General features: G+C 45.4%; 1 protein-coding gene across 2 annotated transcripts in view; it reads left to right on the top strand.

Moving 5' to 3' along the window:
- Sptan1 (spectrin alpha, non-erythrocytic 1) overlaps positions 1–16033 on the top strand; it is a 65764-nt gene that overhangs the window by 33688 nt on the left and 16043 nt on the right. For both annotated transcript variants that reach the window (XM_059259948.1, XM_059259949.1), the window contains 14 exons: positions 733–837; positions 1348–1371; positions 2425–2460; positions 4514–4561; positions 6023–6114; positions 6563–6707; positions 6794–6975; positions 11021–11120; positions 11231–11428; positions 11509–11655; positions 12877–12980; positions 13106–13268; positions 15151–15282; positions 15503–15640. In XM_059259948.1, coding sequence (XP_059115931.1) covers positions 733–837; positions 1348–1371; positions 2425–2460; positions 4514–4561; positions 6023–6114; positions 6563–6707; positions 6794–6975; positions 11021–11120; positions 11231–11428; positions 11509–11655; positions 12877–12980; positions 13106–13268; positions 15151–15282; positions 15503–15640 — 1614 coding nt within the window. The remainder of the gene's footprint in view (positions 1–732; positions 838–1347; positions 1372–2424; positions 2461–4513; positions 4562–6022; positions 6115–6562; positions 6708–6793; positions 6976–11020; positions 11121–11230; positions 11429–11508; positions 11656–12876; positions 12981–13105; positions 13269–15150; positions 15283–15502; positions 15641–16033) is intronic.

The following is a 16033-nucleotide window of genomic DNA, read 5'->3' on the forward strand; positions in this document are numbered from 1 at the left end:
TCTGTTTATTTATTATGTATTTATATATCCAGTGGTCTTTCTGCATGTGTGCCTGCATGCCAGAAGAGGACATTAGATCTCATTTATAGATGGTTGTAAACCACTGTGTGGTTGCTGGGAATTGAACTCAGGACCTCTGGAAGCGCAATCAATGCTCTTAACCTCTGAATCATCTCTCCAGCCATATGTATATATTTAAGTATTGGTTCTCACTGGTGCAGTGGTGGTGCACACTTTTAATCCCAGCACTAGGAGGCAGAGGCAGGTGGATCTCTGTGAGTTCAAGGCCAGCCTGATCTACAGAGCAAGTTCACAACAGCCAGGGCTACACAGAGAAACCTTGTCTCTAAAAAAAGGGGGTGGGTGGGTTAGTTCTCAGGACATGAGATGGCTCATTGGGTTAAGGCATTTGCCACCAAGCCTGGGATTATTCTGAATTCACTCTCCAGAACCCACGTGGTGGCCGGAGAGAACTGACTTGCACAAGTTGTCCTCCTAACCTCATACGTATACTGTGGCCCACTCACGCCACCACACACAGAAAAATAATACCAAAACAAAAGAAGTTGATTCTCTTGGGTCTGACAGCAGATTACTGAAGTGAAGATCGTATGGATTGTGTAATCTATATGACTTGCAGCTTCTGTGTTTGTCCGGTGCTGGGGACTTAGAGTGTCCCCCCTTCCCTGACTCGCTATTGTGTATTTAATTATTGTGACTTTTACTTCAAAGGATCTGAAAGCCAATGAGTCTCGGCTGAAGGACATTAACAAAGTAGCTGAAGACCTGGAGTCTGAAGGTCTGATGGCAGAGGAAGTTCAAGCTGTGCAGCAGCAGGTGGGTGTCTTGACCTTGGACCAAGGTTCTTCCTTGAGTCCTTCCTAGCCCCAGAGACCTCATTCTTTTCTTTATTTACTTGTTTGTTTGTTTATTGTTGAGACAGGGTTTCTCTGTGTAGTTTTGGTGCCTGTCCTGGAACTCACTCTGTAGATCCACCTGCCTCTGCCTCCCGAGTGCTGGGATTACAGGTGTGCGCCACCACCGACGGGCGAGGCCACATTCTGTAACACAGATTTGAGGCCAGTGTAGTTCACACTTCATCCCATGCTCTCCCTAAGCCCATAAAGAGCTATGGAAGTTGAATGTCTGCTGCCATTGGCTTCCTTAAATAGATAAATGTTGCACGTATAAGCATTAGATTTGGAGTTCTGCTAGCTAGTAGCTAGTGATTTCCTAGCTAGATTTCTAGTGTGTCTTCTGTGGCTCTTCGTTCCACCTACATTTACTGTATGGCATTCTGAAGCATGTTTCCTCTGTGTTAATACCAATTTCCTTCTCTCCTTGTAGGAAGTGTATGGCATGATGCCCAGGGTAAGTCACAGGGTTCCATGTAGAACTCAAGCTTGCAAGGATTTAGATCTTGGGAAGAATGTAAAGGCAAGAGCTGGTGAATGACAGAGACCTTTTGTTATGTAAGAATGTGAAAAGGAAATTCTAGGCATCTATGCTGCCTGCCATTCTCCAGAACAAAAGTGAGGGTGTTTTGTTATTAGAGTGTTGCCCAGATTGGCGTGGAACTCATTATATAGCTCAGACTGGCTGCAAATTCACAATCCTGCCTCAGCCTCCTAATGCTAAGGTTATAAGAGCTTACCACCTACCTGCCCAAAACATGTTTGATCTTTATCATCCTAAAATTTTTTCCCTAATACTTTTCCCTTATTGTTTATGTATGTTTGTTTGTTTTTCAAAGAATTCTATTAGTATGACTTAAAGAAAAGAAGATCATTATATTGAATTTCTTCCTTCCATCTCTTTTACTGTGTTTGGAAAAAAATAAGCCGGGCGGCGGTGGCGCACGCCTTTAATCCCAGTACTCGGGAGGCAGAGCCAGGTGGATCTCTGTGAGTTCGAGGCCAGCCTAGTCTACAGCGCGAGATCCAGGAAAGGCGCAAAGCTATACAGAGAAACTCTGTCTCACAAAACCAAAACATAAAAAAATAAAAAAATAAAAACAATAGGGAGCTATAGAGTTGGCTCAGCAGTTACAAGTACTTGTTGCTCTTGCAAAGAATCTGAAATCATTTCTAGCACCCACATGGTTGGTGGCTCACAACCATCCTTAACTTCAATTCCAAGGAATCTGATGCCCTCTGCTGAACACCCTGGGCACCAGGCCTGCAGGTGATGCATGTACATACATGCAGACAACACTCATTGACACAAAGTAGATCTTGAAAGGGGAGGAGGATTTTTATGTGTTAAGTAATTCCTTTCAGCCAGCCTTAGGTTGGTTGCTGGGTAGTCAGCTCTGAGTTCCATAGTAGTGAAGATAAACTGTTGGTTTTCCTCTGGGATCACAGTCGCTGACTGGAAAGGTTCTGTGCTTATGACATGCTGCCTGACTCCTTTTTCTTTGACTAGGATGAAGCAGATTCCAAGACGGCCTCCCCATGGAAGGTAAGAACTCCTTTGCACTAGTTCACGTGTTCTGCAGGAACTTGTAGCACCTTATGTTCTTTCTTTCTTGTGTGCCTGTGGTGAGCTTTCACTTGGTTGGTACGGGCTCCTAACCTTAGTGCCTGTATTCTGCTGTCCGTGTAACTGCCAAGCGTAATACACAGAAGCAGAAGACCCAATAAGGGTGGGCCATCTTGATCCCAGAGTACGCCTCACCTGGGGAGTGATCCATTCTCAGGTGTTACCCCACAGGATGGCAGAGGATAGTAGGTCTGTTACTAGGACTGAGAATGGGAGTGACAGTAGGCCTCCTGTCTTACCTGAGTGACCAGATCTGTAGCTCAAGCAAACCTGTGTATAGAAGGTCCCATCTCCAAAGCAGGAAGGGGAGGAGCAAGTTACCCCCACAGCTGACGTCACTCACCCAGTGCAGGGTTAGCACTGCACCAGAACAGCAAAGCTCTGCCAGGGAATGTGGAAGGAGGCTTGATATACTGTGCTTCCAGCTAAGATTGCAGCACCAGCTAGACACACTTTAGTTTTACGGGATCTTCTCTTCTGGCTCAGCTCTTGTAATTCATTGCTTAAGCTACAAACCGGTTACAGGTAGACTTCTGTGTTACATAAAAGTACATTCTCAGGACAGAAGACAGCTTGGAAATCTAGCCTTCTCTGCTCACCCTTGTGCTCTTCAGGCATCTTGTCTAAGCTGTCCCAGCCCAGGCTTAGTGTCCCTCATGGTTCTATTATTAACTTGGTTTAAAAAATAAAAAAAGGCATGAGACTTTTTTTCATTTGATTCAGTTCTTCATGTCCCACTGTTACTTTTCTTATAGCAAAATGGAATGAATTTGACATCCTATCTGAATGCTCTGCCAAGCTTTTCTAGCAATGTATATTCTTTTGAAAATAGATTTAAAAAACAAAACAAGGTCTCATGTAGTCCGGCTAGCCTAGAACTCACTACAGAGACAGCTGATCTGGAAGTCACTGTGTAGACTAGGCTGGCCTTGAACTCACAGAGACCCACCTACCTTTGCCTCCCAAGTGCTGAAATTAAAGACATGCACCACAATGCCTAGCTGAAAAGAACAGCTTTACAATTAATTACACATGTTTGTCGTGTATATATGTGTGTGGGAACACTCACCACAGTGAGCTTATAGAAATGAGAGGACAGCTTCTAGGAGTTGGTTCTCCCTTTTGTACTGTGTAGATCCTGGGCGTTGAAAGGTCATCAAGTTGGCAGCAACTACCTTATTTGCTGAACCATCTCACTGGCACAGATTTAGAGATCGTTGTGAATTGTCTCCTGTTTCTAAGAAGGGTTGGAAGATGATTGCCCTGCCTCTGGACCCTGTATAATACCCACATGTCGTCTGGGGTTCATGGGAGCTTTGATGGCTTCCCTCCTCTGCATCAGAGCTGAGCCCTGCCTCCTTTTATCATACTTGAAAGACTTGGAGCCAAAAGGAGTTTTTTGCTTTGTTTTTTGTTTTTTTGTTTGTAAGCTGGGTGGAATAGCACATTTTGTCGCTCCTTGGGTGTTTACAAGTATCTGCATTGTGGAGGAGAAAGCTAATTCATTGGCTTGCATCCATTTTCAGTCAGGAATACTGTCCTCTTTTCTTCAGGACACTATTAGAAACCACAGCCTGGTAACCACATTAGCCATGGAATGAGTGATTTTTGTCCCTCACTAGTAAAGAAACCATCACAGCAGCCAGTGTGTGTAAAACTGTTTCTGGAGGGCTCTTTGTTATGGACAATAAAGTGTACCATTCATGACTCTGAGCTGTCATTCCTTCCTTCAGCAGCTGTCTTCAAGGTTTCACTCTCCACTTGGTTCTGCCTCACCCTGCAGCCAACTCCACTTATGTACTTGGTGTTTCCTTATGCTCTTCTAGTAGTTGGGGTTTTTATTAATGCCCCTGCTTCAAATGTCTGTGTAGGGTAACGTGGGTTGAGTGTTGTGACCTACTTGGTGGCACTAGCAGATCTGTCTCTGAGTGGAAAGTCTTTTGACTGGTTTTCCTATGCTCTCCTCTCACAGTCTGCTCGCCTGATGGTCCACACAGTGGCCACCTTCAACTCCATCAAGGTAAGAAGTGGTGGGGGCTGGAGAGATGGCTCAGAAGTTAAATCTCACTGGCTGCTCTTCCAGAGGTCGTGAGTTCAGTTCCCAGCAACCACATGGTGGCTCACAACCATCTGTAATGAGATTCTGGTGTGTAGGCATACATGTGGGTAGAACACAGCATACATAATAAATAAATCTTTAAAAAAAAAAAAAGTAGGCTGGGCGGTGGTGGCCCACGCCTTTAATCCCAGCACTCGGGAGGCAGAGCCAGGCGGATCTCTGTGAGTTCGAGGCCAGCCTGGGCTACCAAGTGAGTTCCAGGAAAGGCGCAAAGCTGCACAGAGAAATCATGTCTCGAAAAACCAAAAAAAAAAAAAAAAAAAAAAGTAATAACTGGTGACCAGCTACCCTGCTAAACTTCCTTTTCTTCACCATTTTCCTTCTCTTGACTACAGTAGAGGGCATGCTGTGACCGAGCTCAGAAACATACTCAAGCATCCTCATCAAATCCCAAGTCATGAAGTGGCTTGATTAGGATTCTTTTGTTCGTTGTGGTTTGGGTTTTTCGAGACAGGGTTTCTCTGTGTAGCCGTGCCGTCCTAAAACTCCCTATAGACCAGGCTGTCCTCGAGCTCACAGAGATCCACTTGCCTCCCGAGTGTTGGGATTAAAGGTGTGCGCCGCCACCACCCGGCTTGATCAGGTTTTTTGATCCAGACTTCAGTGTGAGCGTGTCTTAGTTACTTTTCTGTTGTTATGACAACACTCTGACCAAGGCAATTTATAAAAGAAAGTGTTTAATTAGGCTTATAGTTTCAGGTTAGAGTCCATGATGGAATGGCAGCAGGAACAGCTGAGAGTCTCATCTTATTCTACAAACAGGAGGCAGAGAGAATACACTTGGAATGACTTATCTTTTGAAACCTCAGAGCCTGCCTCTAACTCCCAGTGACACACGTTCACCAACAAAGGAAGACAGTTTCTTCCCAAACAGTTCAACCAGTGGGGACCAAGTTTTCAAACATTAGCCTGTGGGAAGCATTCTTATCCAGTTCTGCACAGAGCAATGCTAAAATCCTTCACTGGGATTTCCAGCTGCCTGCACTCACCTTTCCCAGGTCTACTCTGGCCCAAGACTTTATTGGTCGTAGTACTGAGAAAAGACTCTTAGATGTGTCACTTATATCATGGGTGTCACGTGCAAGGCACCAATGTTTTGGAAAGAAGCACAGTTAGTTTCTCCCATTGTTACAAAGAGGGTTCCTAGGTCAGACATTTGAGGACTTTTCAGGCTATTGTATATGACTGGTTTTGATCTGCACAAGATCACTGTTGTGGTACACTGCTGGTGTATTTGCAAGGAAGGTCAGAAATGGAAAATTACAGGTGTCCTACCACTTGGAGTTGAATCATTTTCCTAAGGCCTGGTTGTGGGTGTGCCAGATAGGTTAGAAGAAGGCTGATGTTTCCATTCCCCTGCAGGAGCTGAATGAGCGTTGGCGGTCCTTGCAACAGCTGGCTGAGGAGCGTAGCCAGCTCTTGGGCAGCGCACATGAAGTACAGAGGTTCCACAGGTGAGGTTTGGCTGGGGCAGGAAGAAATGAGGACTTTGCACATCATAGATGGGGTTTGCTGAGTGGAATCTCATATAAGTAGCTATGTCTTGTTGATGTTTTGGCCCTTAACATCAAAGCTGATTAAGACACAGTGGATGTGGCCAGGCGGTGGTGGTGCATGCCTTTAATCCCAGCACTTGGGAGGCAGAGGTAGGCAGATCTCTGAGTTCGAGGCCAGCCTGTTCTACAGAGTGAGTTCCAGGACAGCCAGGACTTACACACAGAAACCCTGTCTCAACAAACAAAAAAAAACAAACAAAAGACACAGTGGATGCTAGTTAATCCTACTGAGAGTGGATGTGTGTGTAATTATGACAGACACACAAGTGCCCGCACAAGAGGTTTCCTCTGACTGCCCTGGGACAAAGGCCGTAGTGCTCGGCACTCACCATATGTCTTACTGCAGAGATGCTGACGAAACCAAAGAATGGATTGAAGAGAAGAACCAGGCCCTGAACACAGACAATTATGGCCACGATCTAGCCAGTGTCCAGGCCCTGCAGCGCAAGCATGAAGGCTTTGAGAGAGACCTTGCAGCTCTGGGTGACAAGGTAAGAGATGCTTGGGGAAAGTTGAGGCCTAAACTCTGCTGAGCACAGCTGTTTCTGTGGACATTCTTAGCACTCTTTGCCTATAGGTGAATTCCCTTGGGGAGACAGCCCAGCGCCTGATCCAGTCCCACCCTGAATCTGCAGAGGACTTAAAGGAAAAGTGCACAGAGTTAAACCAGGCCTGGACCAGCCTAGGGAAGCGTGCAGACCAGCGCAAGGCTAAATTGGGTGACTCCCATGACCTGCAGCGCTTCCTTAGTGATTTCCGGTAAAAACCAAGTGTCTTAATTATGTTTCTGTTTCTGTGATAGAACACCATGACCAAGTCAACTTATGTAAAAAACTTTATTTGGGGCTCACAGTTTCAGAGAATTAAGAGTCTGTGACCATCATGGTAGGGGAGCCTGACAGCAGGTATGGCATTGAAGCAGTAGCTGAGAGCTCACATCTGGAGACACAGCTGCAAGGCTGAGAGAACTAACTGGGAATGGAGGGGGCTTGTGGAGCTAGCCCCAGTGATACATCGCTAGCTAGCCTGCACTCCCTAATGCTTCCCAGACAGTCCCCAGCCAGAGAACAAGCATTCTGGTGTGTGAGCCGTTCCCATTCTAGTAGCACACCAAGTGACACTCGAGAGATTTTTGTGCATAGGACCTTAGTAATAGTCAATTTTCTATAAAAATAACCACTTAATATAGAATATTCTATCAAGTACCAAAAATCGTTAACCTCTGCACTGTGGGTATGTGCATGTACACTCAGGTCCACATCACCTTGCCAACTGTGTTTTCTTCTTTATATTTCACTTAATATAGATACACTTACTCTTTTCTACCAGCTTTTTTTATTTAAAATAGTGTCACAGAGAAGTTGAGTCATGCAGAATCAACTGTTGTATTGTTGCCTGTAGTTACCAGTTAATTTTGTGACACTCGTTAATTACAGGGTCTTTTGTTTTCTGAACAACAATAGATTGTAGCTCCCAGCATTATTCTTATCTCATCTATCATGAATTCATTAATGATAGCTAAGCCCACTGAGTGATGGTGGCACATGCCTTTAATCTCAGGGAGGCAGAGGCTAGTGGATCTCTTGAGTTTGAGAACAGCTTGGTCTACAGAGTTGAGTTCCAAGATAGCCAAGGCTGTTAAACAGTGAAACTCTGTCTTGAAAAACAAACAAACAAACAAATCTAAACTCATACTCACATTTTCTTGGTTGTCTCCAATATAAATTTCATAACTAGGAGTCTAGGGATTCTGTTTGATCCAGGGTCCATCAACCTGGAGCAGTATCTCTACACCGTTTGTTGTCTTTCATTTCCTAGGATATAAGCTAGGTGTCTTACCAAATTTCCCATGATCTAGTGCTTCTGTTTTTGGTTTTTCGAGACAGGGTTTCTCTGTGAAGCTTTGCGCCTTTCCTGGAACTCACTTGGTAGCCCAGGCCGGCCTCAAACTCACAGAGATCCGCCTGGCTCTGCCTCCCAAGTGCTGGGATTAAAGGCGTGCGCCACCACCGCCCGGCCTGTTTTTTAATGTCTATGTGGTACTTCTCTGCGTGGGTGATGCACAGCTTGCCCAGCATTTGTGTGGTCTCAGACATTCTCTCTGCTTGGATGGGAGCCAGCAGATGATACCACTCCACTTTCCAGGCTTGGGTCCTCTGAAAAAGCAGGAAGTACACTTAACCATTGAGGCATCTCTCCAGTCCTCAGTTGTTCACTTTTCCTCTGAAGAATTCAGGAATTGGTTTGTTTTGTTTATTTTTGGCTTTTTATAAAATACTTTAGGGTTTTTGATGGCATGTGGGGCAGGGGGAATACATGCAGGTACCTGAGGAGGCCAGCAGAGGGGGTTGAACTCTCTGAAGCTGAAGTTGCGGGTCATTGTGAGCTACCTAATGTGAATACTGGAAAATAAACTTGGGTCCTTTACAAGAGCATTATTTAGGGCTAGAGATGGCTCAGCAGTTAAGAGCACTGTAGACCCAAGTTCAATTTCCATCACCCACATGGTGCCTCACAAACATCTGTAATTCCAGATCCAAGGGACCCACACCTCCTTCTGGTTTGTGCATGGTACGCAGACATGCATGCAAGCAAAACAATCCATACACACAAAATTAAAATAAGCAAATCTTTATTTTAAAAAGGGGGGGGGAGAAAAAGGAAAAACAGGAGCAGTAAGCACTCTTTCTCTCCCTCCCCACATGTGTATGGGTATTTTACTTGTAGTATATGTCTGTACCACCCGTGTGCCTGGTGTCTGAAGGGATCAGAAGAGGATGCCAAATCCCCTGGAACTAGAGGTAGAGACCAATGATTATGAGCTACCATGAGGGTACTGGGAACTGAACCTGTGTCCTCTGTGCCACTAAGTATCCCAGTGTGGGTTTTTTGGTTTTGTTTTGGTTTTTTTCTTCCAAAAGCTTTCTTTTTTTTTATTTATTTGTTTGTTTTTTATTTATTTATTTATTTTTGTTTTTTTTTCAAGGCAGGGTTTCTCTATGTAGTCCTGGTCTTAGAACTTGCTCTGCCAGGCGGTGGTGGCGCACTCCTTTAATCCCAGCACACGGGAGGCAGAGGCAGGCCAATCTCTATGAGTTTGAGGCCAACCTGGTCTCGAAAGTGAGTTCCAGGAAAGGCACAAAGCTACACAGAGAAACCCTGTCTCGAAAAACCAAAAAAAAAAAAAAAAGAACTTGCTCTGTAGACTAGGAACTGGAACTCAGAGACCATCTGCTTCTGCGTGCTGCGATAAAAGATGTGCACCACCATGTCAAGCTCTCCTTTCATAAAGGAATTTTTTTTTTACTTTTTGACATTATAATACAAATACATCATTTCTACCTTTCCTGCAAGTCCTCCTATGGATTCCCTTTTGTTGTCTTTCAAATTCATGGCCTCTTTCTCTCTCCTTCGCTTCCTGCCTCCCTCCCTCCCTCCCTCCCTCCCTCCCTCCCTCCCTCCCTCCGTGTGTATGTGTGTGTATACTTACATACACACTCATAAATATATTCCTAAATACAACCTGCTCAGTCTGTACAATGTTGCTTTTTTTGTATATGTTTTCAGGGCTGACCACTAGTATTGGATAGTGTGCTCTTCCCTGGGAAGACTATTTCTCCCCATCTCAGCATTCTGTAGTTGCCTGTGTTTTGTTTTTTTTTGTTTTGTTTTGTTTTGTTTGTTTGTTTGTTTGTTTGTTTGTTTTTAAGACAGGGTTTCTCTGTGTAGCCCTGGCTGTCCTGGAACTCACTTTGTAGACCAGGCTGGCCTCAAACTCAGAGATCTGTCTGCCTCTGTCTCCCGAATGCTGAAGGTATGGGCCACCACTGCCTGGCCTGTGTTTCTTTATTTAGTGTTGAAGCCTTGAAAGCTTTTCTCTTTCCACATTAGCATGTCTGTTGGCATTGTCTGTCTTTGGGATGTTTAAATGTTTAGGCAGCCACTTTGCTGAGACTTTATTGGTATAATTTCTGATATTTCTAGGAAACACAGTCTCACGGCAGACTCCGTTCCTCTGACTCTTACAGTCTTTCTGTCTCCTCTTCTGCAACAGTCCCTGAGCCTTAAGTGCAAGAGTTGTATTATGGATGTATCCCTTAGGACTGGGCTTTATGACTGCATTTTGATTGGTTATGGTTTTCTGTAATGATCTCCATCTATTGCAAAGAGAAGTTTGCTTGATGATAGGTAAGAACTACACATACCCCGCTAGACCCAGGAGAAGGAGCCCCTTCTTCTTTTTTTTTTTTTTTTTTTTTTTGGTTTTTTGAGACAGGGTTTCTCCATGTGGTTTTGGTGCCTGTCCTGGATCTCGCTCTGTAGACCAGGCTGGCCTCGAACTCACAGAGATCCACATGGCTCTGCCTCCTGAGTGCTGGGATTAAAGGCGTGTGCCACCAACGCCCGGCCGCCTTCTTTTTTATTGGTAACACAAACAAGAGGTTATAAGCCCAGCCCTGTTCAGTATATGACTAGGTTAACCTAAAATAACCCTCTGGGGGCTGGAGAGATGGCTCAGTGGTTAAAGAGCACTGGCTGTTCTTCCAGAGGACCTGGTTCAATTCCCAACATCAACACGGCAGCTCACAACCATCTGTGACTCCAGTTCCAGGCGACCTGACACCCACGGCAAAACACCAATGCACATAAAAATAAAAATAAATAAATGAAAATAGCTTTGACCGTTTAAAAATTAATAATAATAAACCTTCTGAGGCAGAAATGATGCAGCCATTTCCTGGGCAGAAGGCCTGCTTGTTGGCAGATACTGTAATTGGTGTTCCTCTATGGATCCGGTTTCTAGGGACCTCATGTCTTGGATCAATGGAATACGAGGGTTGGTATCTTCAGATGAGCTAGCCAAGGATGTCACTGGAGCTGAGGCTTTGCTGGAACGACACCAGGTAGGTCCTGCTGGCTTAGTGGCTTTACCCCTCCCCCTCTTGGGAGCCAGTGGTTGCTACTAATGTCAGCATCTTCTGCAGGTTACCTCATCACTCTCTCCTCTTGGCAGGAACACCGGACAGAAATTGATGCCAGGGCTGGCACTTTCCAGGCATTCGAGCAGTTTGGGCAGCAGCTGTTGGCTCATGGGCACTATGCCAGCCCAGAGATCAAGGAGAAACTTGATATTCTTGAGCAGGAGCGTACAGACCTGGAGAAGGCCTGGGTTCAGCGCAGAATGATGCTGGACCACTGCTTGGAGTTGCAGGTGTGTGCATTTGAGTTCTCATCAGGCGTTTCTTACCAATGGCTGTATTTTTCTTCACATCTGCTTGTCCACTCTCTTAGCTGTTCCATCGGGACTGTGAGCAAGCAGAGAACTGGATGGCTGCCCGGGAGGCCTTCCTAAACACAGAAGACAAAGGAGACTCACTGGACAGTGTGGAGGCTCTGATCAAAAAACATGAAGACTTTGACAAAGCTATCAATGTCCAGGTGGGCCCTGACCGTGAGGTCCTAGTCTGGATTTGTCCTGAGTCCATTTGGTGGCAGTCCTATCATAGTGACAAGGTTAAAAAAGTTACTGACTTGGTTTTATTAGTTAGATGCTACAATAGCCTTGTTAATATTCTTGTTATTCAGGAGTCAGATGCAGGTGGAGCTCTGAAGTTCAAGGCCAGCCTGGGCTACATAGAACATCCCAGGTTAGCCAGGGCTATATAGTGAGACCCTGTCTCCAAAACAAAACAAAAAGTGTTATTCAGGTGGCAGGTATAGCTATGTGTTAGATTACTACCTAGTAGGCTATAGGGTGCTGGATTTAGTCTTCAGTACTGCAAAAAAAAATTTAGCACAACTAAAATTTTCAAACCAACTTCAAAAAATAAACATTAAGTTGGACTAGATACATGACTGAGTGGTTAAGATCACTTACGTACTACTCTTGGAGAGCACTTGATTTCAGTTCCCAGCCCTTCATCAGATGGTTCACAAGTGTGTGTAACTCTAGCTCCAGGGGATCTGATGCTCTCTCTACAGGCACCTACATTCAACGTTTACATGTACCCACTTACATAGGCATGAACACATACCCATAGTTAAAAATAAATTATGAGCAGCCATATGGTTGCTGGGAACAAGACCCAAGTCCTCTACAAGAGCAGCAAGTGCTCTTACTGGCTACGCCACCTCTCCAGCCCTCCAATTTGTTCTATTTTGTATTTGAAACAGGATTTTTTCTGTTAGTCCTGGCTACCCTGGAAAAGGCTGTGTGGTGCAGGCCTTGAGCTCTCAGAGATCAGCCTGCCTCTGCTGAGGTTAAAGGTGTGTGTACCATGCCCAGCCAAAAAAATAAATACTTTTTAAGGATGAAAATTTATGTTTTGTTAAGTTAATTCATTAAAACAAAGAACAAAATAGATAAACAACTGTGACCTGAAAACCATTTTGTTGAAAACAGAACAGTGGTCATTTGATGAGCCTAATTTGTTATGGCATCTGCTGGTGTCCCAGCACCTGTACAGCTCAATATGACCTGAAGTCCTCTTGAACTAAACCCTACTCTAGTAATGATGATAATCAAGCTGGCTTCTAAGGTGTCGGTGTGTTCCGATCCTGCCACCAGTTAGTTCCAAAGTGTAACCATCTCCTCTGAAAGCTAGCAGGCTGACAGGCCTTGTCCAGCCCACCCTGACCTCTTCGCCTGTTTGTTCTCAGGAGGAAAAGATAGCTGCCCTGCAGGCCTTTGCCGACCAGCTCATTGCTGTTGACCATTACGCCAAGGGAGACATTGCAAACCGTCGCAATGAGGTCCTTGACAGGTGGGTGTCCTGTGGTGATGGCCTTCACCAGCTCTGAGGAGATGAATGCCTATGTGCGAGAAGCCACACCTCCTCCCACTCCCTCTGTTCTGGTAAAAACACTCACATTTGGTCTTCACTCGCAGGTGGCGCCGCCTGAAAGCCCAGATGATTGAGAAAAGGTCAAAACTTGGAGAATCTCAAACACTTCAGCAGTTCAGCCGGGATGTGGATGAAATTGAGGCCTGGATCAGTGAGAAGTTACAGACAGCAAGTGATGAGTCCTATAAGGACCCCACCAACATCCAGGTGAGTGGAACTCATTGGATGCTTGTTCTGAAGTGCCCATGTTACGAGTCAAGTTGTTAAATGAGACTCTTTAAAGGGGTATGCATATAAAACCATCCGCACCTGCCGAAGCTTAAGGAGAGTCCCCGGGCCAGTGGGCAAACACTGCTGACCTGGCAGAGCCATTTGAAAGCTGTTCTGTTGCTAGTCTCTGTAGAAGCTAGAAGCTTGTCTGCTCTCATGTATCTAAGGGTCCTGCTCCCGTGCTGTTCCCAAATGTGAATTTCCTGGGGAAGTGTGATGGCAGAATGAGTCTTTAATAGCTGAGACATGTTCAAATCAGTGTACTGAACTCTTCTTTCAATCTATTTTTGTAGCTTTCCAAGCTGCTGGTAAGTTTTATATGTTTTTAAGAGTTGTAGTTTTTGAGCTCTGGGGTTTATGTTCTACTCTGTAGAGTACTGTTAACTGTGGTCATGTATGGTCCGCTGGTAATCTATTCATCCATCATCATTCTAATCCCCAGTCACCCTCCATCCAAGTGTCCCTGTTGAGATGTGGCTTTCTCTGTTGTAATTAGCTGGCAGTCCCTATCTCTTCTTCCCACTTCATCATCCAGGCGAGTTCTGTACAGTGTTTGGTTTGGGGGCAGTAGTTGTCCACTTTCTTTCAAGGGGTGCTTTTGAAAATGGAATATTGGCTTCTATGTGCAGACTGTGACTTTGTTTTCCTGGGCTCAAGGTGTCGAGTAGCCTGGACAGAGCAGGCTAGCTTGGGGTGAATCCAGTACACACCCAGGCTGGTGTCCAGAGGTGCTGGCCTAGAGAACTGGAATAGTAAGATGTGCTTCCAAATCTAAGCAGACATTTCTCAGGAGATCACAAAAAGAGATAATCTGTTGTCATATTGGCTCAAAAGTCCCAGAGCTGGGAAGAGGAAATAAAGCTGTAGAAGAGAAAAAATGGGTTTGGACCAGCAGTGATGAAGCAGAGCACAGGTGGCTGAGACCTGTTGGTCCTGGTGCTGCTTTAGCAGCCAGGGTCCCCTCCCTGCAAGTTACTGCCTTGGAAATGAAACATTAGGTGCAGAATTCTTGGCCAACTAAACTATTTTGTTGGGGTTTTAGGTTTTTTTGTTTTTGTTTGTTTTCTCTCAGTTTTCTTTCCCAATAACATTCTCCCAGACTCTTTCTCACTCTGTGTTTTTCCCAGAGTTGTGTTACAGCTCCTGTATCCTCACAACGTAGCTCTTAACGTGTTTCATTATCTTTTGTTCCTTAACAAATTCTTAGAAACAGTACCAGGCCTCCAGCTCTCTTCTTCCTGGCAAAAATAAGATTCAGCCTACCTATAGACTGGGTTTCAGCAGCCTCGTGTTTTGATTAAATAGAAGGCTGAAAAGCCCAATCTTCCTCAACAGAGGGAGGACCGACCCACTGCAGCCGTCAGAAGTGTCCTGCTGTCTGTCGGTGTGGGGATAGCCCACACATGGTACCAGTCAGGACTTCTGTCTGGGGGTAAAGACAGAGGTTGACATGGGCACATGATTAGATTCAGAACTAAAATTGACCTCGGTCTCCTATCAAATGTTAAATAAAAGTACAGAATTTGAGGCTTTGCTCCCAGCCTGCTGGTGAGCTGTTCAGAACTGGCTTTTACCTCACTGCCCCTTTTACCTCACTGCCCCTGAGCTAGTGTATCTCCATTTCTGGCCTAAACCTGTCTCTGCTGGGTTCCTATAGACCCCAAACCATAGCACCCACACAACCTGTGGTGGCTTTCTGTCAACACCAATGCTTGCCTTGTTTCTTACCTTCCCAGCACTCCCTCCCTCCTGAGCATCTCTTTGCGTTAATGACAAGCCTGGCAAGAACTGCCTCTGAATGGTGGTTTGGTATTTTCAGAGCAAGCACCAGAAGCATCAAGCCTTTGAGGCAGAACTGCACGCCAATGCTGACCGAATCCGTGGCGTCATTGACATGGGCAACTCACTCATCGAGCGTGGGGCCTGTGCTGGCAGTGAGGACGCTGTCAAGGTATGGTCAGAGGACCTATACTGTCTCCAGAAAGAACAGCAGCATGCTACTATCCACTGTACTACACCTGAAATACAGCTTTAGACCTACAGTCTGTGGAATTGGAGAACACAGTTCCTGTGATTATTTCCACTTCCTCTTTGATGGGCTCTGATTTGGGTCTTAGGAATGGATCCTTCAGAGATTTCCCCATCCCAAGTGACCCCCATCTCTTCTTAAGGCCCGCCTGGCTGCCCTGGCAGACCAGTGGCAGTTCCTGGTGCAGAAATCAGCTGAGAAGAGCCAGAAGCTAAAAGAGGCCAATAAGCAGCAGAACTTCAACACTGGAATCAAAGACTTCGATTTCTGGCTCTCTGAGGTAACGTGAGATGGTCCTTGTTCCCTACTACCAGGGAATTTCTAGCATTTGGGTAATGAATGAGTCTGTCAGCCCACCCCAGATTATAAAGGGGAACCTCTTCAGAGCACTTGAACGGAAGTCCTCATTGTGAGATAGGTTCAGATTGCTGTTACAGAGTGAATAGAGGCTCAGAACAGAAAACTGATTTCGAAGATCCTGGCTATCAGACTTCTCCCCAAGGGAGTATATAGAGGAGGAGATGGGTGGTTAGTGGACAGTTCCCACAAGTGTACACCAAGATGGAACGAAAAGTTTCAGAGGGGAAGGGAATCTGAGTCCAGTCACGTATAGGGCATTGGGACAGCACAGGCTCTAAAGAGGTGATTTGGGGCTGGAGAGATGGCTCAGCGG

This window comes from Peromyscus eremicus, chromosome 4 (genome assembly GCF_949786415.1).
Source record: "Peromyscus eremicus chromosome 4, PerEre_H2_v1, whole genome shotgun sequence".
NCBI classification, from domain to species: domain Eukaryota; kingdom Metazoa; phylum Chordata; class Mammalia; order Rodentia; family Cricetidae; genus Peromyscus; species Peromyscus eremicus.